This window comes from Corapipo altera, unplaced genomic scaffold (genome assembly GCF_003945725.1).
Source record: "Corapipo altera isolate COAL_440 unplaced genomic scaffold, ASM394572v1 61553, whole genome shotgun sequence".
Classification (NCBI taxonomy): Eukaryota; Metazoa; Chordata; class Aves; order Passeriformes; family Pipridae; genus Corapipo; species Corapipo altera.
Genome location: NW_020884918.1, coordinates 3,223,499 through 3,246,842, shown reverse-complemented (window position 1 = coordinate 3,246,842; position 23,344 = coordinate 3,223,499). Strand labels below are relative to the sequence as shown.

Below are 23,344 nucleotides of genomic sequence, written 5' to 3'. Positions count from 1 at the left end.
CCAGTAAATCATTCCCCACGGAAGCAGCACATCATTTTTCATGTCTCTTGGACCTGCAGGCAGTAATTCCCTTTTGATTGGGGTCTCTTTTACATACTGAGAGACCACAGCACATGATTAAAGTGGAATCCCAAAATGAGCTCTACTGCCTTCAGGGGAAAACTACTTCTTCCAGAGCAGCCTCTCATGTCCTGCTGTGTCACTCTGGGTCTTTTCCCGTGGCTGACATTATTTCCATATACTACAGTTAATTTGCCTAATCAAACAGCTCCACCAGCTGAAAACACTGCTCTGAAAACAAAGCTGAATGAAACATACATGTGCAAATATGTCTATAGTTTTGACATTCCCAAGAAGGGAGAAAACCCCAATACTCTCAATTCCATTTATCAGCAGGGCCAGGGTTTGCTTTCATAGCAAATTCCTCTGTAGAAGAGTGATTAAAGAGAACAAAATCACCATGTGCTGAGTTTTTAGAAAAGTCTGTCCAAATCATGTGGCTATTGACTCACTGGGGTGTAGGCTTGGCTTGACTGTCATGGACTAAAAGTGGGTTTTCAAAGTTCTTTGTGCTCATAAATGCTATCTATAACATCTTTTAGGATGCCTTTTCTGCAAGGTAGGATAATGTGAGCTCACACACAGTGAATAATTAACAGCCAATGGGCTAAGGATAATGGATATGGAAGCAGTTTCCAAGAGGGATATTTTTTCCTCTTTTTCTCTCTCTTGACTTTTCAGGCGAGTATTTGAATAGTCAGAGACAGGAGGGATTATATCCTAAAGGTAGTTAATATCAATCAATCATGAAAACTAGCCACTTTTGTGAGCTCTAATGACTGAGGAGTCCAGCAGCTTGGGGGATTACACCACACAGAGGGGGTTCTGGCCATCTCATTGCTCCATCCCCTGGAGTATGGTGGCACTTTCGCTTAGTAGAGAGGTCTCTGAGGGAAATCACCAGACAGCCCCTGGAAAGAAGCAGTGCTCAGGGAAAGGATGCCAACCCCTGTTGTGCAGCCTGGAGCCCAGGAAGGGCAAGGTTTTGTCCCTCCTTCTTCTGGAGAACTTTTATCAGTAGCTGACAACTGGTGTGATGTGGCTGGTGAAACCCTGAACCATGCCCGAGTTTCCTGAAGGGCACATTTTTCATATTTCTTCAGAGCAAACCCAACAGAATGAGGCTGCTACAAACTGAGAAGGTACCCTAAGTCCTGATTTAAGTGCTGATGTTGTTTAAACCTGGCAAAACAGGCATAATATCATGCTCAGGCTGAGGCACAAACTTTTAAGGGAGCAACTGAGAGATTTGTCAAAGTCCTGCCGCACTCAGTGGGGGATGTCACCACCACAGACACTCAAATTCTGCTTAAAAGCCATTTTAAGCTCTTAGGTTCCTCCTTTGTATTTCCCTAAGATCTAACACTTATATAAAGGCATTTTTTTTACCCTGTTTCCAGCACTGTCCCTTTTTGTGTCCAATGCTTTAAATTTCTTTAATTGTCATCACACAAGATGGAAGAATATTATCAAAGCAACCAAACTACAGACAAAGGTACTTAGAACAGTTACAGCTGTGTTCAGCTCTCCAGGTGAAGCTCATGACAGCTTGAAGACACAGCATGCATCAGGTTCAGGTGCTGGCCACAGCAGGAAACTGCTCACTGGGGGCAGATGTGGGGGTAAAGAATAATGGAGGAAAAAAAAAAAACAAAACAAACTGTAATATCAGAAATTAACTTAGAGGAAGGAATAGGTGTGATATTCCATGAGGCTTTTCCTGCCCAAACAAAACTAACAGCATTCCTAGGTCAGTAACCTGCAGCTCCTCCTTTTTTTACCATCTCATTCCAAAGGCTTGGCACTGCAGGAAAAAAGGCAGCCTTAAACCAATACCAACGTATAATTGATCTGGGTTCCTAATCACTGCTCCACAGGGACCAGTAGTGCTTTAAAAACAAGATGTATTTAATCACAGTGTCCCACTGACATCAGTTCAAAGGCAGCTTCATCTGCTCTCATCTTCAAGAGAGAACTTTCTTGCCCAGACTTCAATTAATCCCCACGCTGCCTAATTTTTCAACATTTTCAACCTTGTACAGATTCTTTGCACAAAATCCTGTCACTTCCACTTGTTCTTTCTTCTTTGCCTGAGCACACAGGTCTTCAGAGAAAAAGGAAATATGAAAACTCTTATCCAGAATTTTCCTTCCCTGCACTGCAAGTCAATAATGTAGATGCTTTTTTATTTGCTTAATTTGTCATAATCAAAACTAAAAATAACCCACAGGGTTCAGTCTTCTCAATTTTATCCATTACAGAGACTGCCAATTTTCTGGCTTGTGCAAATCAAGTTTTTGTTATTTTGCCTAAGAATTAATTATGATAAAACATTTCTTCAGCATATGCTTCAGATTTTCCTAAAACTGTACTATTTGCTTTTTTAAACAGGAAACTCTTCAGTCTCCTAATATACTTCTGTGTTTTGCAAAAGCCACAGATTTCCTAATTCCCATTTACACTGTGTCATTTAAGTAAAGTACTTCAGAACTACACCAAACCTCTGAAAGGCATATTAAATATTGACTTGTGCTTGAGTAGTTTTCAATATGGAATTTCCTGTATTATATATTAAATATCAATTAAAAAAAATTAAAATGCAGCATCATCAAAAGCAGATATAAAAAGGGACTTTCTTGCTCAATAAATCTGACCTCTATGCAAACTAATTCTTCTCGAGGCATATTTTCTTTTTCTAAGACAAACACCCATTTCTTTCATTTATTTATTTTTTTTAACAGAACATTTGCAATGAAATGGATCACAAAGTGCACATGTATTATACCTCTAAACATAGGACCAGCTATGCAAGGTCAGCTGTACCATGTCATGTCCTCAACTCTGATAAGTTACAAAACTCAGGAGTGACGAGAAGGGTAAGACTATATTGGTAAGAATATATTAACATTTCTCTGTTTATTCTCTCAGCTTCCAATGACTTGTAGGTTCAGGAAATTCAAGAACTGTGAGTAATACTACATTTGGCTGACCTTGATGAATGTTTCTTCCATGCATTTATCTAATTGCTATTTAGCATCCGCAAAACTCCATGATAAGGAGCTCCGTAGTTCAATTATACACTGTGTAAAGAGCTCTTCTTTTTATTTGTTTCCAACCTTTCTCTTGCTAATTTCCTTTTGATACCATCTGTTCACTAAGAAAGAGGAAAAAACAATAATTTCTTGTTCACTTTTTTTTTTCCCATATGACTCAAGATTTTCATAAAATATCTCAGGATAGAAGGGGCCTCTGGAGACCGCTCAGTCCAATCCTTCTGCTCAAACAAGGTCACCTGGAGCAGGTGTTGTTCAGTTGGGTTTTGTGCATCTCACTGATGGAGACTCCAGTGCTCCTCTGGGCACTCTGTTCCCAAATTTGACCACCCTCACAGTCACTTGTCCTGTCACAGGGCACTACTAAGAGGAATCAGACACTCACTCCCCTTTATTCCTTCCCACTGGTTATTTATGTACATGGATAAAACCCCCTGATCTTTGTCTTCCCCAGGCTGAACAGTTCCAGCTCCCTCAGTCCCTCCTCACGGGAAAGATGGATGAGTCCTTGAATTTTCATTGTGTCCCTTTGATGGACTTGCTTCAATAAGTTTTTATCTTTCTTTTACTGGATACAATTTTGCAGATTTTAAAGACCTCTGTCACATCCTTTCTCACCCATTTCTTTCCTAGTCTGAAGTTTCCTGGTCCAGCTACTCGTTCTGTGTTAGGAGGTATTTTCTTCCCTTGCTTATACTTTCTACTCATCTTCTCATTCTCTAGACCCAACACACTCATTTTGGAAAGGGACACCCAGTTGGGGGGATGCACATAGGCAGCAGCATGAGGATGTTTTTTTGTACGTTCTCTCTATTCCTACTCCAAAAAATCCTGCTCTTTGACTGCTACTGAGCATGAAAAGATGTTTTCCTAAAAATATTCTGTGTATTAGAACTCTCAGATCTCTTTTCTGAATACGTATTTTAACAGTTGGAGTTGTATAATGCCAGTTTTTCCTTATGGTGGTGGTGGTAGTATTATTATTAATGTTGTTGTTTTACTAATACTACTACTATTTTCAGATGTTTCCCACTATTCTTCCTTCAGGTTTTGCTTCCTCAAAAACATAAAAAGTAATTTATTTTGCATTAGCATGTTTGCCCCCTTTCAATTATTTTCCTAGGGTAAAACAGAAAAGTGAAAGAAGGGAAGGGAGGAATATAAAGAGGATACAAATAGTAGCAATGTATTAGTAAAGATGGACTATTGAAGTAATATATTGATCCTACAAGTGATTTTTGAGATGGCTACAGCACAGCTTATGGGAATGTCTTCTACACTCACAGTCTAGTCTGTGAAGTGACAGGAGAATTCAGACACCTCTATCAACACTGTGGGCACTATTTTAGTCACATATAGGGTAAACAGTTCAAGGGCTGAAGACTTCTGGCTTATGCAATAGAGAAGGAAACATGAAAGAACACCTATGCCTTCACTACCCACTCTACCTACCTCTGTGTAACTTGTTTTTCAAAGCCAGGGGTAGGACTTGGAGTATTTTTGAATTTCATTCCAGAAGGGTGAGAAGCACTCAAAATTTTCTGAAGGCTCAAGGCACAGCTCAGAGGTCTGGAGGGCCTCTCCTGTGAAGCTGGGAGAGTTAGTGGTGTTCAACCTGGAGAAGAGAAGGATCCACTGGGAATTATTGCAGAATTTCAAAACATTGAGTACTTATAAGAAAAATGGGAACAGACTTTTTAATAGGCTTGCAGCAACAGGATAAGAGATAATGCTTTTAAAGTAAAAGAGGGTCAATTTAGACGAGGTATTAGGATGATTTTTTTTACAATAAGGCTACTGAGGCCCTGGCACAGGTTGCCCAGAGAAGCTGTGGCTGCCCCATCCCTGGAAGTGTTCAAGGCCAGGTTGGATGGGGCTTGGAGCAACCTGAGACAGCGGAAGGTGTCACTGCACATGGCAGAGGGGTTGGACTAGGTGGTCTTTAAAGATCCATGTAAATCCAGAGTATTATATCATTCTATGATTTTGTTACAGATAAATCCTGGATAACTGTTTTTGCAATCCAACACACAGCCTCATAGTGGGGAGTCAGATATTCACAGGAATGCATTATTGCTGCCTTGATAATAAAATCTTTTCTGACTCAAGTTTTGGACAAGACATTTCTTTCCACTTCTATCCTGTGAAATGGTAAGGTCTCTGAATATACTACCTGTTTTGCTCTCCACCAGAAGTCATTTTGTGCAGTGTAGCAAGCTGACTAAAAGGATTTCACTGCGTGCTTATACAGTTTGGTTGAAAAATAATAATTGGCAGTTCTTCTCACTTTGATTTAGAAAACAAAACCATCATTTTCTTTTCTGATATTTTCAGGATGACCAAAGCGAAAATGTGTGAGTATACTTTTCCTTCAGAGGGCTTCTCCTGTCTTCTGTGCATCTATCCAGTGTTCCTTCTCATTTTACAGTCAATTTAACTAGCAAGATCTAGCTTTGTTATTTACATATGCCTTGCCATTTGGGCTTGGATTGCTGGTTTCTTCCATAATTACTTATATTATAGGAATGCTCATTGATTCCAGACCTTTGGTAATAATCACTATGCAAATGTAATGATATGGTCCTAGCTCAGAAGAGCTTGCAGATTTAAAAGGTCAAGAGAAGACAACACAGATGGATGCAACAGATGAAATAAGAACCACTTGGATCCCTGATGCCAGTTACATAGGATTTAAAGGAGACTACAAAAACTCTTCATACATGTGAAATGGCAAACAGCTGGCATGGTATCTATGGAGCACCGGGATCAAGTCTGTCCTTTATTGTGTCAGCAGAAATTCACTGTAATGATTTCCAATTCAAATAAAGCTTCCTACTTTAATTATGTAGCTTGGTAATAAATAAGGATATTAAAAATAAGAAAAAAAAAAAAGAATAGTCTCCTTTCCACCCTCTATCATACTGGATTTTATGGAATTAAACAAAATAGGAAGGGAATAATCAATTAAATCATCAAGAGACATTCAAAACTGCAGTATGAGTAGAAAGTAATGTTTAACATCAGATAATTCATGCAAACTTTACTTTAGAAAAGTTAATAATTTATGCCTTGCCTTGCATCTTTCCACTACCAGGAACTAAACACGCTTGATATTTTAAGCTTCATAAAATACCTGAAAGCAGGTAAATAAGACAGATTAGAGCAAGCACATCTGAAGCCTTGCTACCATGGTAATTGGATGGTACATGAAGATTTGGAGCCCAAAGCTGAGCATAACAGAACAGCCAGTTGATTTCCTGGGGCAATGTAATTATCTACTCCGTGATTCAAGCTTGGTTGTTGTACCTAGTTGTGTGAAACACACTTGAATCTGCTCCAGCTTCTGAGAAGACGGCATTTCTAAAATGTGCTACTCTTTGCTGCCACATCACCCACTAATAAATTCAAGGAAGAGCAGCCTGTCTTCTTGGGACACCACGTCTCCCATGGGTCTGTGGGAGGCTGCTCATTCTAGTTATCACAGAATGAATTGGGTTGGAAGGGACCTTAAAAACCACCTAGTTCCAACTCCCTGCCATGGGCAGGGACACCTTCCACTAGACCAGGTTGCTCAGAGCCCCATCCCTGGGCGTTTCACATAATCACAGAATATGCTGAGTTGGAAGGGACCCACAAGGATCATTGAGTCCAACCCTTAGCCCTGCACAGGAGTATCCTCAAGAGTCACACCCTGTGCCTGAGAGCATCATCCAAATGCTCCTGGAGCTCTGTCAGCCTTGGGGCCATGACCACTGCCTTGGGGAGCCTGTTCAGTGCCCAACCATTCTCTGGGGGAAAAACCTCCTCCTCATATCCAACCTAAAACCTCCTCTGACACAACTTCAGGCCATTCCTTCAGGTCCTGTCATTGGTCACAGAGAGCAGAGATCAGTGCCCTGATCAGTGCCCTGTCCCTCCTGTTCCCCTCCCCAGGAAGTTGTAACTGCAATGAGATCTCCCCTCAGTCTCCTCTTTTCCAGCTGAACACATCAAGTGCCCTCGGCCACTCCTCACATGGCTTCAAATCAAGGTCCTTCACCATCTTCATGTCCCTTTGCTAGACACTCTCTAATGGCTCAATATCTTCCTTATATTGTGCTGCCCAAAACTGCCCCAATATTCCAGGTGAGGCTGCACCAGTGTAGAGCAGGAAAAGTATCTTAGTGCTCAGTGCTGGGGCTGTACTCCTAACACTTTGTGAAGCTCTGAACTTCCGCTGAAGTTGAGCTCATGGAAACAAACATTTTTTCAAGGTAACCAGCTGGATGAAAACGTGGTAGGATTAACCCTTTCTCTGAGTTACACAGAGACATTCCTGTACCTGTGACTCCTCTCAGAAAACAAGTGTGTGACTATACAGTCAAAAAAAAATCAAAGCCTAAATGTGATTTGGATGGACACTTAATCACATCTCACAGAGAAGTCCACTGCTCAGAGAGCACTGTGTCTGCATGACATGGTTATGACCTCCTCTTTGAGATGGAGATGGCCTAGTGCCTTGAACTTCAGACTCCCTTAAAACCATCCAAACTTCCCATGACAGGGACAATCCACTTAGGGATGTCCTCTGTTTGGCCCTTGCAAGCAACACGACAGTACTGGAAAACAGAACTGCCCTGTGCGTATTTCAGCTTCATATAAATACCTGACTCAAGTTCCCAGCATGGGCCATGGAAATCTATGCAGTACAGTCAGTGGAATTCAGTAATTTCAGAGTCAGCTTGCTCTAAAGTAGGCACATAGACCTTGATTCAATTTGGCTAAAACTAAACACACAGTGTCATTTGAAATGACCTGGGGTACCCCCTCCATGGCAGGGTGGCAAATACAACACAGAAAACATGAGTACCAACACCGTGGCTGAAAAATGGCAAACCACACTAGAACTCAATACGCAAAACAAACCCAACAACCTCTATGACTGAACAAAAGGCTCAGCACTAAAACTAATGAGTAGTTTTAGTACATGACCAGGGATAATAATATGGGTAACCAAACAATGAAATAGTTTGGAAAAACATATGCTAACTAAGCCTTTGGTGCACACACATAATGGAGATGTAAAACTGAGCTGGGGGTGTTCTGATTTATGCTGATTTCCAAGTCTTAAATGAGTTGTTCTTCTTGCTTGTTATATATCTCAAACTGTAAATGAGAAAATAATGCTTGTGACTTGTAATTCTCAGTTTTTCTTGTTACACACCCATTTACAATCCATGTGGTGTTAAACTAGAAAAAAAACCGCATAGCTTCCAGCTATCCGTCTGGCTGGATCTCCTAATTGAATAAAATAATTTATCTGTTGCAGTACATTAAATCAGGATCAGGTGCCCATTAAGTTGGGCAATGCAGATGCAGAAAACGTGGACCTCGACAAAAAAGGCCTGACAATGTGTCTTGCGGCTATTGCTTGCTTAAGCTGAAAAACTGCTGTATTTCAGTTAAGCTTTATTTGTGTATGTACAGAACTTTAGGATTAATTAATGAAAACACACAAACATTTTCATTTTCCTGTTTTAACTACAGCGTTCCAAGACAGAAGAATGGAGAGAACTGCCAGAACACTGTTTGACAGACACAGGGGTTCCAGCGAGTACATTTCTTCAGGCACTTTTGAGCTCTAAGATATGGAACAAATACAAGGCAGTGAACCAAGTCTGAATGCAAAGTGCAATCAAAACACACTGCTATTTGGCAAGTGGCACTTCCCAGATCCAACTGAAATTAAAGCCCACAGCTATGGTACTTCTTGTGTGAGACAAGTTAAAAATGGGTCCTGCACCGCTGAGTTTATAGAGCCGGGAGGGAAATGGAAGTTCAGAAAGCAAAAAAAAGTTCAAGGCTGATGGACAAGGAAAGCCACAGACATGACTGTAACACAGAGCCTCTCGGTTCTTGTTTCAAAAGCAGCATCTGTCAAGCCAGAAGCAGAACAGGAGCTAAAACCTGCCATCTCCTTGTTTCCAGAGTAAGATGCCACAGCACCTTGTTACTTGGCATATTGTTTGCAACTTGGAAGAGGTAGGTGCAATATGGTCCAACATCCTTGAGAAGATACTACCTACAGGTTTTACTAAATTTTGTGGACTAACCTACACAAAACAACTCTGAACTATACAATCACAATTTTTCCCCATATTCAGGATTTCAGCAAGTACTGCTCTCATGGTAGCCAGGTCTCTGCCATGTACTTCACTTTTAAGAAAACCTCATTCACTGTCCCAAGGTTTGTTGCTGTGCTTTCCCTTGGAAAAGAAGCTGAATTAGCTTCCAGTGTAATGCAGCCTTGGCAGAACCTGATCAGAGACCTCAGCTGAACCACTCCTTTAAAGAGTGGGCTTCAAGCCATGCAAGCTGCTGTCCTCACCCCTGAGGCTGGTGAATGACTCAGACAACCATCACAGCATCAACCATCTCCCCTTCACCTCCACTAGTTGGAAGACTCAGCCCCTGAGTCTTCACTGCATCATCAGATGCAAAAAATTCCAAGTTTAAGCTGAAATGGAAGCTGCCTACTTCAGGGAATAGATAGTGCTGCTAGACCAGCTGTGCTTTTGTTTGAAATCTCTCATTTGTATGTCAGTTGATGTATGTCAGTACAGCATTAGAAAAGTGACAGGCAGCTGACTGCACTGAATGAGTACAACTCACATCCTCAGATATGGGGAAAAAAACCAATCCAACATTTAATGGAAAAGAAAAAAAGCTCTGTCCCTGCCCTGGGGACACAGTGCCCCATCACAAGGGACTACATCACCAGACAGGCAAGATGCACAACCACACAGATCTCTACACATGCATGCAGACATGGAACTTAAGTTACTCCACCTAAAGTTCAAAGGGATGTAATTTGTGAATGGTTTGTTAAAAGTAAAGATTTTACCTAATTCTCTCCCATCTTCTCTGCTAGAAAACTGTTTCCATACGCCTGAGAATGAAAATAAACTTACTTAATAAAAAAGCCATTTTTCTTTTGTAATGTGAATTTTTCAGTCTCTAATCAGAGAGAGAGATGTTTTATTAAACAGATATGACAAAGGAAAGCCTTTGGCTACAATTAACTTTACAATCTGATTCACAGTGAAAGAAGACACACCGAAAAAAGGATTGTGGCAAAGTATCTTCTCATTTTATAGATCACGTACAGAAAAAGCAGTTTGACACTGCAGAATGTGGATCTACATGATTCACCTATTATGTTTTCCAATCAGCATCTAAGCACCCAGTCAGAGGAGGAAAGGGGCATTATCTGATTATCACTGTGAGGATCACAGGCTGGACCGAACTGAATGGTTCCACCATGGAAGAACAGACTCCAGAGCTCCCCAGAGCCCCACCTTGGCTCAGCCACACCTTCACAGGGCTTTCTGTGCGCTGCAGGTTGTGAACACCGATCCTTGGCTGAGGCTGTGAAGCTACCAGTCTCTGATCCAACACCACTGAAGAAAGGCAGTAGGGAAAAAATTAGGACAAATGTTATTCTGTCAAGGGAAGGAATTCAAAGTGGATCTTTTAAATTCTGCACAGCTTCTAATTGTGGAGAGGTTTTATTTGGAATTTAAGTACCTCCCTGGGGTTTAGCTTAATCCCCTTTGGAAAGGACAGTCCCACACACAGCTTGACTGATTAATGCCTGTGTGTAGACGAGCTATGAATTCCCCCCCAGTCAATGTTCTTGCTGTTTCAGATTTGAACTCATGCAGGTGAACCGTCTCAATACTTCGGAAGCAACTGGGGTTGGGCATTTTATTCTCCTAAGCGAAATTTCTTTCCCCCTGGTAGGGTCCAATCTAAATCATGGAAGTCAGGACACCAATATCACACTTCAAGCAGCTTCACTATTTCACAGAATCATCACATCAGCTGAAGAGGTTACAAAAATCTATTTTAACACAATCCACCTGCAATCTGTTTTCAATGACTCCCTTAAGACTCCTTAAATGTAGGCGCTTCAGATACTTCATAATAAGCACAGTATTTTACTCTCTGCTGATGACACCCGGTCTTGTGAGTAAAACCTCTCCTGAGTTCAAAAGGCAGCCCATTTAGACTGCCTCTCTTTCTGCTATCCCCGCTCTTGAGAGGAGGTGTTAAGATTCCCATTCTCTGTTCCTCCTTCCCCTTCCCAAAGCCATTATCCCTCTAAAGCCTTTCAGAAGTGCTTTTTATTTTAGATTGCACACAAGAACAACAAAGCCAGGTAACTGTCTATAAGAACTGGAACATTTCTTGCCAAAAGGATACATGCCTTTTATATTAAAGCAAAGACCCCATCCATCTCTTTCTCACTCTTCTACCCCACCCTCCCCACAAATTCTACTTTGACGATTATTGTTTCTTCATCCCCAAAAGAAAAGCTGACTGTGACACTTTCTGCTCTGGATGCAGTGGCAGTTGAAAACAACCACTGACAGTCTAGAGCTAGGGAAGAAAAAAGAAAAGAATGATTTCTTTTGCTTCTCCCACCCTCAATCCCAAAGAAAGACCACCAGAGATTCCAGAATAAAATCAGGATGAAGCCAAGAGGGATGCTGAAAGGCAAATAAAGCACCCACTAGCTAGATTTATTGTACTTTTTATCTCCAGTTATGTAAAATACAACCGCTGGGCAAAACAAGCCCATGGCAAAATTACTGACTGTTCTGTTTCTTTTTCTCTGCAATGCTTCCTGGGGACACTTAACAGGATGACTTTTGATAAGTTGTTCTGTGACACAACCGGTACAGCCTGGTTTCCTACCAAATACTGCATCATGCTCTGATACACATGATGGAGCTCACAGCCTCACTCTATCCAGAATTTTGTGTTTGTGTGCGCACCCCCCACACATGCATACACACAAATAAATATGCAGGGTTAAACTTCTGTCTGACACTCCCCTGAAGATCTTTCCCCGACCAGGGATCTATCTTTGTGAAACATATAAGGATTTCAGCTATAAGACTTGTACTCCTGAAGACAAAATCTGCAGTAGCTATTCAAGGGATTCAGAAGATATTAGAGACAACAGATACGCAATACACTCATGGTATGATATAGAGATATTGAGCCATGATAGATAATCTATCACACATATTTAATTTAGTAAGTCAAAGCTTTAGATTAACATATCTAAAAAGAAAACCTTTAATTTAAAACAAAATAACTTATTCCCGCCAATGCCCCAGCTTGTTTAGGTTTTTTCCTTTTCTTTCCTGTGTGTTTTACTTTAAATAAATGATGCCACATGAAGCACCAAGAGCCATCAAATTTTACCAAAAAAAAGTGAGAACCGTGTATATGAGTATTAAACAAACAAACAAACAAACAAAAGACTTACTGATGTGTGGACTTGTAGGAAAAATTTTCAACAATATCTGGTATTTAGAAGACGAGGCATAAAGTATATATTTATTCACATGCAGTGTGCTGTATACCTGATAGTCTTCATTTACGAAGTTTTCAGTGATCTACAGTGAAATCAGGGTCTTCCTAAGCCTTACCCACTGTGCACAGGTTCCATTCAGGCTCACATTGTAACATTCATAACTGACTTAGTGTACAATTTTAATAGGCTGTTGCATAGCTCAGCATATGAACAGGTTAATTAATTTTAAAACACAACATACCGAACGACCATGTATTATTTTGTAGTGTGTTCATAAAAATTAATATTTATCACTTTATAAACCTCTCTGCAAAGTGAAATGTGCTGTATGATTGAGCTGATGATGTCTTTTGGGTTTTAATGAGGAGACAAACCTTGGCCTGTCTGGGCAACTGGTAATTAGTCTGCAGCAGGAAGAACAGAAAGTTTTCTTCAAGAAAAATAGAGGAAAAATCCAATAACATATACAGTTGAAAGGGCTGGGAGTTAGGAGACAAGAATTCAAGTCAAATAAAGTGTGGCTGCTTCATACAGATCAAAAGTTGTGTGAGCATATAGGGTGCACCTTCAAAACAGATAAAAAAAAAAGAAAAAAAGAAAAAGACCTTTTGCAGAATTTTCTCTGAATGTCTGAAAATTCCAGACTCTCAGAATCATACTTGGAAGATACCACAAAGTACTGCATGTAGAATGAGTTCATGAGAAACAGAGGCAGCAGAGAAGTATGTAAGTGCGCCAGATGAAGCAAGACCAGAAGAAAACCTGCAAGAAAATGGTAATTACTACCTCTCCAAAAAAGAGTCAGGTAAAGATAAAAGGTACTAGTGTGGCTCCTCTGTGGCACTGGGTGTTCCCAGCTGACACAAACCCTTCTAGTAACTACGGTAATGCAGTTCTTAAGTGACACATACAGAGGAAAAGAAGGGCAAAAGCACAAAGCAAGATTCACTCACAAATATCAGTTAGATTCAGATTCAAATCAGTCCCTCTTATAATTGGGAAGGATTTTTTTCTGGCTTAAATTGTTATATAAGAAAAATACAGGAGTATAAGAGCACCCTTTGAAGAGAGCCACACATTTATGGAGAGCTAATTACATTGTTGATCATACAAAACAGATTCATTACGAACTCAACATGTGGCACAAAAGTCATTTCAAGAGAGGCCTTACTTCAGCATTAAGCGAACCGAGAAGTGAAAATCCTCACAAAAAGCCAAGAGTTATAAACATAATCCTCCAGTACGCCATGTCTCAGCAGGTAAGATTAAAAAGACAAAACAGAACACTTCAAGACTGCAACAATGAAGATTTTATTAGAGTGAGGAATATATAATCACTGTACAGAAAACAATGAGAGTAAAAGTGTGAAATACTGAACCACTCACTGTGCATTCTGGTTGCTGAGCCTGTTAGTGATGATTTAATTGGATGCCTATGGCTGGGTAACTTATCAACACTTAAAAACATTTTTGTAAGCAGGCAAGAAATGATTGTCCTTTCTAAATGATAACATTGCCCAAGGTGGGAAATAAAGGATCATATGACATTACATTTAAAATTTACTCGGGGAACAAAGTTGGTGAGAAGGGATGAGAGGAGATTGCCATAGTTCTGTGGGGTTTTTGCTGCACAGAGGAACTGCAGCCTCTCTGCTGTAACTTTGTATGTACTTATATTTTAAATAAGAAAATATATTAACAGGTACGAGAATTCCCCATCAAATCCAGCCTCTTCCAGTTATCTTTGGCTTGAGAGGAAGTTGCTTAGTTCGACCTTTGAGGCTCCCAAGGATGGTATAAACAATCATTTTCCTTTAAAAATTGGTTGGTTTTAAACCTGTGAAGAACAGAGACTCAAAAAGCTTCTCTACTTTCTGAGCTCTCAGTGCTCCATATTCCTAAACCTGCAACTTTTTCCTTCCAAAGCTGCTTGGTGAAGTCCACGAGGGCTTGAGAAAGTCTCTTTCTTGAGTATTTGTTTGTTTCCACCATGTGTAGGCAAAAGGCTTATTTTCTCCAATACTAAAAGAAAAAAAAACAACATAGAACAGAGTTTATTCAACCTGGTTTACTCTCAAAGAGCAAAAGTTTTGAGCAAATGGAATTCTGTGCTTAAAAGCATGGTGAAATGCCTAGTGGAAGGTGATTTTCACAACCTTTAAGAGAAAAAACAGCACAGAAACCAACTCTATCTGCCCCATGACAAATGATTTCAGTTAATCCACACAATCCTGCTGGTAGATATTCCCTATTTTATTTTGGTATCCAACAGGAAGGAAAACAGAAGCCTTGTCCTGAGGTCCCTGCATTCTGGGATACAGTAGCACTGAGATTACAGTTTGGAGATGTTCTAAAGCCATGAACTTCCACAGTGTAGTAACTGGTAACTGAGTTTGCTCCTAAGTAGAAAGCAGTCAAGCACTGATAAAACCTCAAAACTGGAGAGCTACACTTCAGGTGGGACATCTCATAACCTGCAAACTTTCACTTTTCTAATCACTGCTTAACATCACCCCTAAATGCAACTGACTTGATTTGTAAATTTATATGGGAAATAAAATGTGAAATTAGACACTTCATCTGGAGATTGTTTCCTGCCTCTGCAGAAATAAATAATGCTGTTAAAATGAAAATGACTCTCCAGGAAGAAATGCCTATCCAGTCTTCATTAGTATCGATTAAAATTGGTATGCACTTCTTCCTCCTCTTGAGCACTATCGTACAACACCATTATCTTATTCTAAATGTTAAATTTATTTACTTTTCAGACAACGTTTTTTAGATAACTGTTAAGGAGACAAATAGAGCATAAAAAGGTCTGTAAAATATCTGATAAAATAACAATTAGAGATACATTAGAAATTAAACCAAAGGCTTCGTAACACAGCTGTGAACTAAAATCCATTTACAATATTGTTACAAAAGAACAATACTGAACTGATTCCAAAACATCCTGAGTACTTTATCCAAGCATTTTACTTACTACATAGTGACATACAGAATACTGAAACACCGTGGTTGCTATAATAACCAACCTTATTAAAAAGCTCTTAAGTGCTGCAGTAAACTGCACAGATTCCTTGTTGGCCTATTTTGGAGGCAGTAAAAGAACAAATATCTATTGATAAACAAAAAAAAGTGTTGAAGAGCATTTAAAATTAAATATTATATGGCATTAAGCTAAATCTGCTGTTTATACTTGTGTCATAACACTTGTGTAGTTTTGGGGTTTTTTTCAGTCAACTTATAATACTATTAAGAGTAAGACCACTGGCAATTCAAATTAGAATTATAAATGAACAAACTGAAGCTTCAGTTGGTCATTGTGTGAGACGACCCCTTTATAGCAAATTCAATGACCCATTAATTGTTCATTTAATGATTTACAGATTCCATGAAGACCACAGCAGCAAATTCTTAAGACTGCCTCAGACAAAAAGGAGTGATAATGATTTTGACCAATGAAGTACTAAGCATCACTAAAAAGCATCCTATTTCACTTGTAATATAAAGGGAATAGACGTTAATTACAATGAATTTTTTGTAAGTTTTTTTTAAAATACATGAATAGACCTCAGATTCTTAAGACTTGCCAACTGCTGATTAATTTGTGACTATTCTTTTTGCATCCTCCTCACACTTGCAAGCATCCAGTATCCTCACAGGGGCAAGTCTGCAGGTGTAACTGTTTTTAGAGCATGAATAAAGGCAATAACTGGAACTCCAAAACTAGCAGAAGAATCCTACATCACATGGAGTCAAGAGATGCCCTAAGCACTTACAAAGCAACACACTGTGTGTTTTCATTCTAGGCATCAGATGCCAAAATCAGAAAGGAAAGCTAAAAGTACACAGCTTGCAGACTCTGCAGCAGTGCACAAGGGGAGTTCAGGGCCTTAGTAAACACAACACTTAAGACTGTGCTGCAGTTCAGTATGGGCCACTGGAGAGGTAAGACCCCAAAATGAGATAACTGTGACAGCAGTGACTGGCACATCTGCTTATTTGGTATCCAAAGTGTAATATACACTGTGAGTTTGCTTTTTAACTCCCAAAAATATGAATGGAAGATACTGCTGTATGTATCAGCTTGCTGCTTAGAACACCATTCCTGCGAGCTGAAATCACAGAATGGTTGGAAGGACCTTAAAGATCAACTAGTTCCAAACCCCTGCCATGGGCAGGGACACTTCCACCGGACCAAGCTGCTCTAAGGTCCATCCCATAGAAGCCTGGGATAACATTCTTTGGTACTTTTCCATATTCTGAACAATCTGTTCTAAGATTTTAAAAGCAGTTGTAAGTGCTGAAGAAAGATCAAGCAAGAACAAGCCTGAATGGAAAAAGTAAAGGTTATCTAAATCAAACCTGTAAACTCTGACTTACTAATACAGCTTCACAAATGCAATAAATTATCTGGGAGAGTCTGGCAGTCACCTAAAGCCAATGAAGTAAAAAGACATGCCTTAAAATAGTGACTGTACATGATTAAAAGGAAGACCTACACACACACTGGAGGCATTTAAAATTTTGATCTTGAATCTTTGTAATGGCCTTTTTTTTTATTTGAACCCCAAGACAGATGCGAGGCATTTCGCACTTTGTGTTATGAAATTACAAAGACCAAAGTAATCCATAGTAAATGACAACAAATTTCAGATCATTTTCATATAATTACACTTCCTTTTTTTACATCACATAAAAGATAACTTTTATTCAATACATGTGTGGATGTAAATGACATTTTTCCTTCTTATTCTGCACTATATAGTGCAATTCTTCAAAATAAAAACTAAGTTTGAAGGCAACAACAGAAGATCTTTAACAAAATGGATAGCCATAAAAATAGTTCTGCTCGGTTATGTCAGAATTTGATCAGTATTTTGAAGAAAGAATCAATAAAAATAACTGGGATAATGACTGACTTTTCAGAGCAGTTTCATTTTTTCTCTTAATTCTATTTCTTGTCATGAGTCTAATACTTAAGGCAAACAGTGTAGTATCTTAAATCCTGGACAAGCACAAACCAAATGTCAGATGGTTTTAGAGGAAAAAAAAAAACCACTGTAAATTTGAAGCAGAAATGCTTTTGTGAACACGGTTTTGTTCTACACAAGAATCAAATATTTTATTGTCTTACAATGGCTTGCAGTAAGACAGCACAGAGCTGGAGGCAGCACTGCAGGTGGAGTCCCACCAGAGCACAGTAGAGGGGCAGAATCACCTCCCTTGCCAGGCTGCTGGGGATGATCTCAGGACACACTTGGCTTTCTGAGCTGTGAGTGCACAAGGCTGGGTCATACCCAGTCTCTCACTCACCAGCACTCCAAGTCCTTCTCAGCAGGGTTGCTCTAAATCTCCTCATCCCCCAGCTTGGATTGATACCAGGAACTATCCTGACCGCAGGTGACAGAACCTGTATATTTGCTAAGGTGTTTCCCAACTTTTTCTAGGATCACTGTTAGTTTGTTCTCCAGTTCTGGCAGTTAAAACAGAGTTTTATTCTGTAGGAAAATGAACTAAAACGTCACAGACAGTGAAGTTATGTGTTAAACTCAAGCACTTGCAACCTCTCACCTTGTTCACCTTTCACACAAACCAGCAACTGAGCAGAAGGTATCTCACCTGTGCAAACTTGTGTATCTGCTCCACCACAGCTGCAAAGAGGGCATGAACACTTTCATCAATTAGACTCTGCATATAATGGACAGCTTCCTCATCAGACAGGTCCAAACGAAACTTGTCCTGCACCTGGAATGGGGGCAGAAATGGCTAAAATTAGTTCAACACATGCACTATGCTATCTGTGTATACAGCAGCAGACACAGTGATTTCAGCTAAGACAGTTTAGTAGAGAATCTCTCTTTTACTTCTAAGTTACAGCAGATTGCTGGAAATTCACAGTGCTATATAAAACACCTATTTTAAGTCCTTTCATCAAAATTAGTGTTTAAATAAGCTAGAAACAGACCCCTACATCTCATTGTCCCAACTACTAATTTTAAAGCTCAAGGCCAGAAAGTCAAGGGCAGCACTTGGACATAGGAGTTTAAGCAGAACTGAAGTGGTATGAGTTTTAAAAAAGAGAAAATACTCAACATTTACTAAAAATGAAATGCCACTTGAGAAAAAACACACAGCTTTGCATATTAAATACAAATTTGGAAGAGTCTGGATGACCCTAATAATTTTTGAAAAGATGTAACACTTCCTTACTCTACATCTACTTTCAGGTAACACCATCTTTTAGAAACTGTAAGGCAATTAAGTAAAGAACACAGAATCAGAGGAAGGGCTGAGCAAATCAACTCTCTCAAAACTGACCTTTACGTGGTGGGTGTGAAGGTCATTAACTTTGATTGTATCCACCATCCACAAAAGGTTGGAGACACTGTTACCCCTCACATTGTTTTTCCTTTTGACAGCAACATAGTTTTATCATTGCTCCAGTAACACAATTCATGTATGAATTAAAAGCTCAATGCACTATAATTAAGAATACAGCAACATCCATAGTTCCCTATTTCCACCTTGGCAAAGTCAAGAACATTAATGAAGGGGCCTTTCTGTGACTTCCAACTAATTTCATGGAAGTTTTTCAGAACTGATCCAGATGGCAACACTCTCTAACATATAGGGCTAACTAACCTTAACTCTACTGAGTTTGGTTTTATCCCCTTCCCCTTTCCAAACTCTTTTGAGAAGTCTAGATCTGAGCATTGCCTAATCAATACTATCCCCTTAAAGTACTAGTTACCTTGCAAAGAAGTGTTAATCACAATATGTAAATTGCCCAGCAAATCCACGTTAATTGCACAAAATTTATTGCTGCCACCTAGTAACATGCTTTATTCCCATAAAGATAAATCTCAAATGACATGAGCTCTTCTGGAGACCATCACATTCAAGTACTTCAGTCTCCTGCATACTGAACTAGGTAAAATGGTATCAAACAATTTTTTTCACCAAGTACTTATCTTCTACTTTATCTATGAGAATCTCCTTCATGGTATCTTTATACAAAGACAGAATGTTTCACATCCTCAGTAAATTGTTTCAATGATTAATTGCCCTATTTAACAAGCGTAACTTATTTGCTATCTGAATTTGCCCAATTTCCATCTCAAACAGTTGAGTTCATTAAAACTTTTTCTATTAAAGAGCTGCCTATCAGAAATCCCCCTCATGTAGGCAAATATCAAATGATTTACGTTTCTTCTTAACTTTCTTGTGGCTGTGACTAAGGAGACTAACAGTAAACCGGAATCAAGTCTTTCCCGAACGTTTTCCATGCATTCCCTTTTTTTTAGGCATTGACAAAAATGTGCAAATTATTTCAACAGTGCACTTAATAAGGTTGGATTTGTGAGATGATACTGCCTTTCCTTCCTATTTTGTATGCTTTCTGTGCATACTCAACCACACTCTTTATGACAGCAAAAATGTTCCAAGATTGTGGTTTAGCGTAACTCTGTGTTCCTTTCAAAGGCAATCCACTATAAAATAGTACCCTTCAGAGTTGCAATAAAAGCCTAAGTTAGCCTGCTAAGTATGGAAAGATCATGGAATCATAGAACGGTTTTGGTTGGAAAAAAGCTCTATGATCATAAAGTTGCTTTACTCAAAATACCATTATAACTGATACAGTGGAAGTAAGCATAAATTGAGTTTTTCCTCAACTTCCTCTCAAAAAGAAGTTTGATCAACATGAAAGAATGGATTAAACAGGAAAAGTTCAAACTTTCAACAAAGCATGTACCAGGGAGAGATTCAGCAGATATTTCAGGCTAATAGTATAGAACTTTTATCTTCGTAACAAACATGAGGAGAAGGAGGTTTATTATCTCCCACAGACATATCAGAAGTTTTTAGACAGTCAGTGACGCACGCAGTAGAATCCAACTGAAGTTAATGGACTATTCACATGCTTGCAATTATGCACAAGTTTAAATACCTCCCCAAATTACAGCACAGATTTCTTTCAGATCTATTTCCATGCTCACAGAAAAGGTGATGTTAATGAGAATTCAGGAAAATTGCTCACTCCAGGCTTCAAAAAAAGGAAAAATCACCATAATGCTCTTTTACACAACTCTAGTAATCAAACACTTCAGCCATCTTCTAATTTGCTCATGGAAGACCTTCTCAGAATTCCTGCAGTTAGGGATATTAAGATGCAGCTTAATTCTATGGAATTAATGACTAATTAAACCCACTTCCCACAAAACACACTGGCACACTGATATATGTGCAAAGAAATTTACCCATGGTTAGATCTTAAAATCAGTTTGCAATGAACAGCAGGATCAAATGCTGCTGAGTATCAGATCTTTGCATGAAAGTTTTTCAGCCCTGCATTAAAACTGACTGCTGGAATCTAGATGAGAAGAAACATGGCAAAACTACAAATTATTTCTTGAGCTGCAACAGAAGCAACTGACTTCTAGTTCTTGCAGGAAAACCAACAGTACTTCTTATTTGAAATCCCTGAGTTCCAATGTAAATGATGTATTCTAAAAGCCAGCAGTTTCTCACAGATGAGGCCAACTAGGAATATATTTTTGCACAGTGGTAAAAATACAGGTGAGTTTGGGGGGTGAAATTCTGATGAGTTATACAATTATCTCATTCTACACACTTAGGAAGGATGGCCACCATGAAGGCATCAAAGATATTCCACCTGAAGATTTACTTAAAGCTGTCACTCTGATATTTAAATCAACAGGATTGTTTTATTTTAGTATTTGTTAAATAGAAAATAAATATATTTGATGAATCTGGTTAAACTTTTGCTTTGTTTCGAGAAAAGGAAGTTTTAAACCCCACACCATATACAAACACTGTTTTTCAACATTAAGTCTCAACAGAAGAACTTGAACATTCAAGGATGAAAAGGCTGAATGAACAAGTAGAGTCCATGAAGATACTGACATTCAACTTGAAATATTAAACCTATCCACTTCCTATCCCCCTGCAGAGTGGATAGTTTAGTAATAAACTGTACAACAAGAGGATTGCAGAATTATATGAAACTGGGCAACTAGAAATTTTACTTTCCTTCAGTAAAATTTAAAGTGCCTTGTAAGAAAGCTACTGTCAGTTATCATGGTAGAGCTTTTAGTTTTCAAAAGACAAATAAAAATTAAAAGAGGAAGAGACCACGAGGGACAGTTCAAAAGAAAATATGGGGGAGTGAGGGTGAGGAGAGAAGCATTTAAATATAAATTACTTGTGGCTGCACTGATGATGAGCTAAAAAAATGCTGATCATCACTTGCAGCAGAATTCCATATAGGATGGGAACTTAGTAAGAATAGTCAAAGCATGGGAAAAATATATTTTACAGTAACAAAAAGAAAGAAACACTACTTCACACCATTATCCCAGCACAAAGTTAACTAAGAGGGGAAGAGCATAACATCTACCAGAATAATGGGCATTGTTAACTGCTAATAAATTTGGACTTTGTTTTTGCTTGAAGTGTCTTCAAGGAGAAGTAGAATGAGTATTGTTTGGAAAATGGTACCAAATTTGTTTATAAAGCTCATTTCATAGAAAACTCTCAGGCCCATAGAGTTGTGTAAAGTACAAAAAAACATGATGGTAAAAAGAAGACATGAAATACTCAAGAAAATACTAATCTTATTAAAAAAATGTAGTTAAAGGTCTGAGATAATGGTAGGCCAATGTCTTCATTCTGCTGAATGAATCTCCCCAGGTTTACCCTTTTGTGGCATTTTGCATTTTCAGAAGTGTGACAGACTTAGGATTGAGATACGATACATACACCCTGTAGGGAACAGAGCTTATGTGGGTAAGTGTACTTTCTTGTAAAGTTACAAGATCTTCACTTAGGCCTTTTGTTCCTTAACCACAGGACTGCCTTTTCTCTCTCACCAAAGAGTAGATTTGTATGGATTTTTATTTTTCTTTGTCCTCAAATTTGATCTACTGTACAATATGGGCCAGGGGAATCATATTAAACTCAATTTTTTTTTTCCACTAGAAATCATATTCTCCCTGCTAAAAAAATTACTTAAAATTAATTGGGTACTTAGGGCTCAAGGTTATGATAAACTTTTTAGAAATTCTGTGGAAGCTTTTATCGTCTTCAGGACAGTATCCTCAACACTCATGAAGCTCTGCTTTTCATAACTACTGAGGAAGGTAATAATGAATTTTAAGGTGCCATAGGAGATGTACATATGAGAACTCTTTCTCAATCCTGTTTAGGTTTCAGACAAATTGTAAGTCAGCCATTCTAAAGAATGCACCACCAAGACCGGTGGTTGTTCTACTATTTATTCTTCCAGCAATATTAAGCAGCACTGCTTCTGTTTTATATAATTTTATCACACCAGTATGGGATTGCTCATTGTAAAATCAGCTGCTTACAGAGAAACTTCAGTGTCCTTTTCCATTAGGTCATAATACACATTAGATGTCATCACGACTAAAACCTCAGACAAAGATCAACTAATAGTCAAAAAAAGAAAACAACAGTATTTAGTGGTGTTTTCATGATTATTTTTACTGCTTTTCCTTATAATTATTACCAGCACTCAGTATGCAACATTCATGTGGCAGAAACTGGCATTAAATTATTTGCTTAACCCTTATCACATTCCATCTTTTTCAGTAAAATACTTTCTTGTTTTCCCTGTTGCTTGCAGCCTAAACAACTCACAGAACAAACTATTCAGATGTTTTATTTGCATGAACAATTTCATTTGGAACACTATTCCAACAACAGCCTTTGTTTTCAAGGGTTGAATTTGAACAAACTGCAGTTTCTAAACAAGCCCATGTATGCTTCTCTCTGTATTTTTTTTTTAAGTAGAAGGCACTAAAGATGTTAGAGAATA

At 38.8% G+C, this 23,344-nt stretch overlaps 1 protein-coding gene across 1 annotated transcript in view; it reads right to left on the bottom strand.

The window, feature by feature from the left end:
* Positions 1 to 13,767: 13,767 nt before the first annotated feature.
* The window catches only part of PIK3C3 (phosphatidylinositol 3-kinase catalytic subunit type 3), a 66,750-nt gene continuing 57,173 nt past the window's right edge, over positions 13,768 to 23,344 (bottom strand). The window contains exons 24-25 of the mRNA XM_027656044.1: positions 18,106 to 18,231; positions 13,768 to 14,502 (exon numbers count right to left, since the gene is read on the bottom strand). Of these exons, the coding sequence (XP_027511845.1) occupies positions 14,488 to 14,502; positions 18,106 to 18,231 (141 nt within the window). The 3' untranslated portion in view covers positions 13,768 to 14,487. The remainder of the gene's footprint in view (positions 14,503 to 18,105; positions 18,232 to 23,344) is intronic.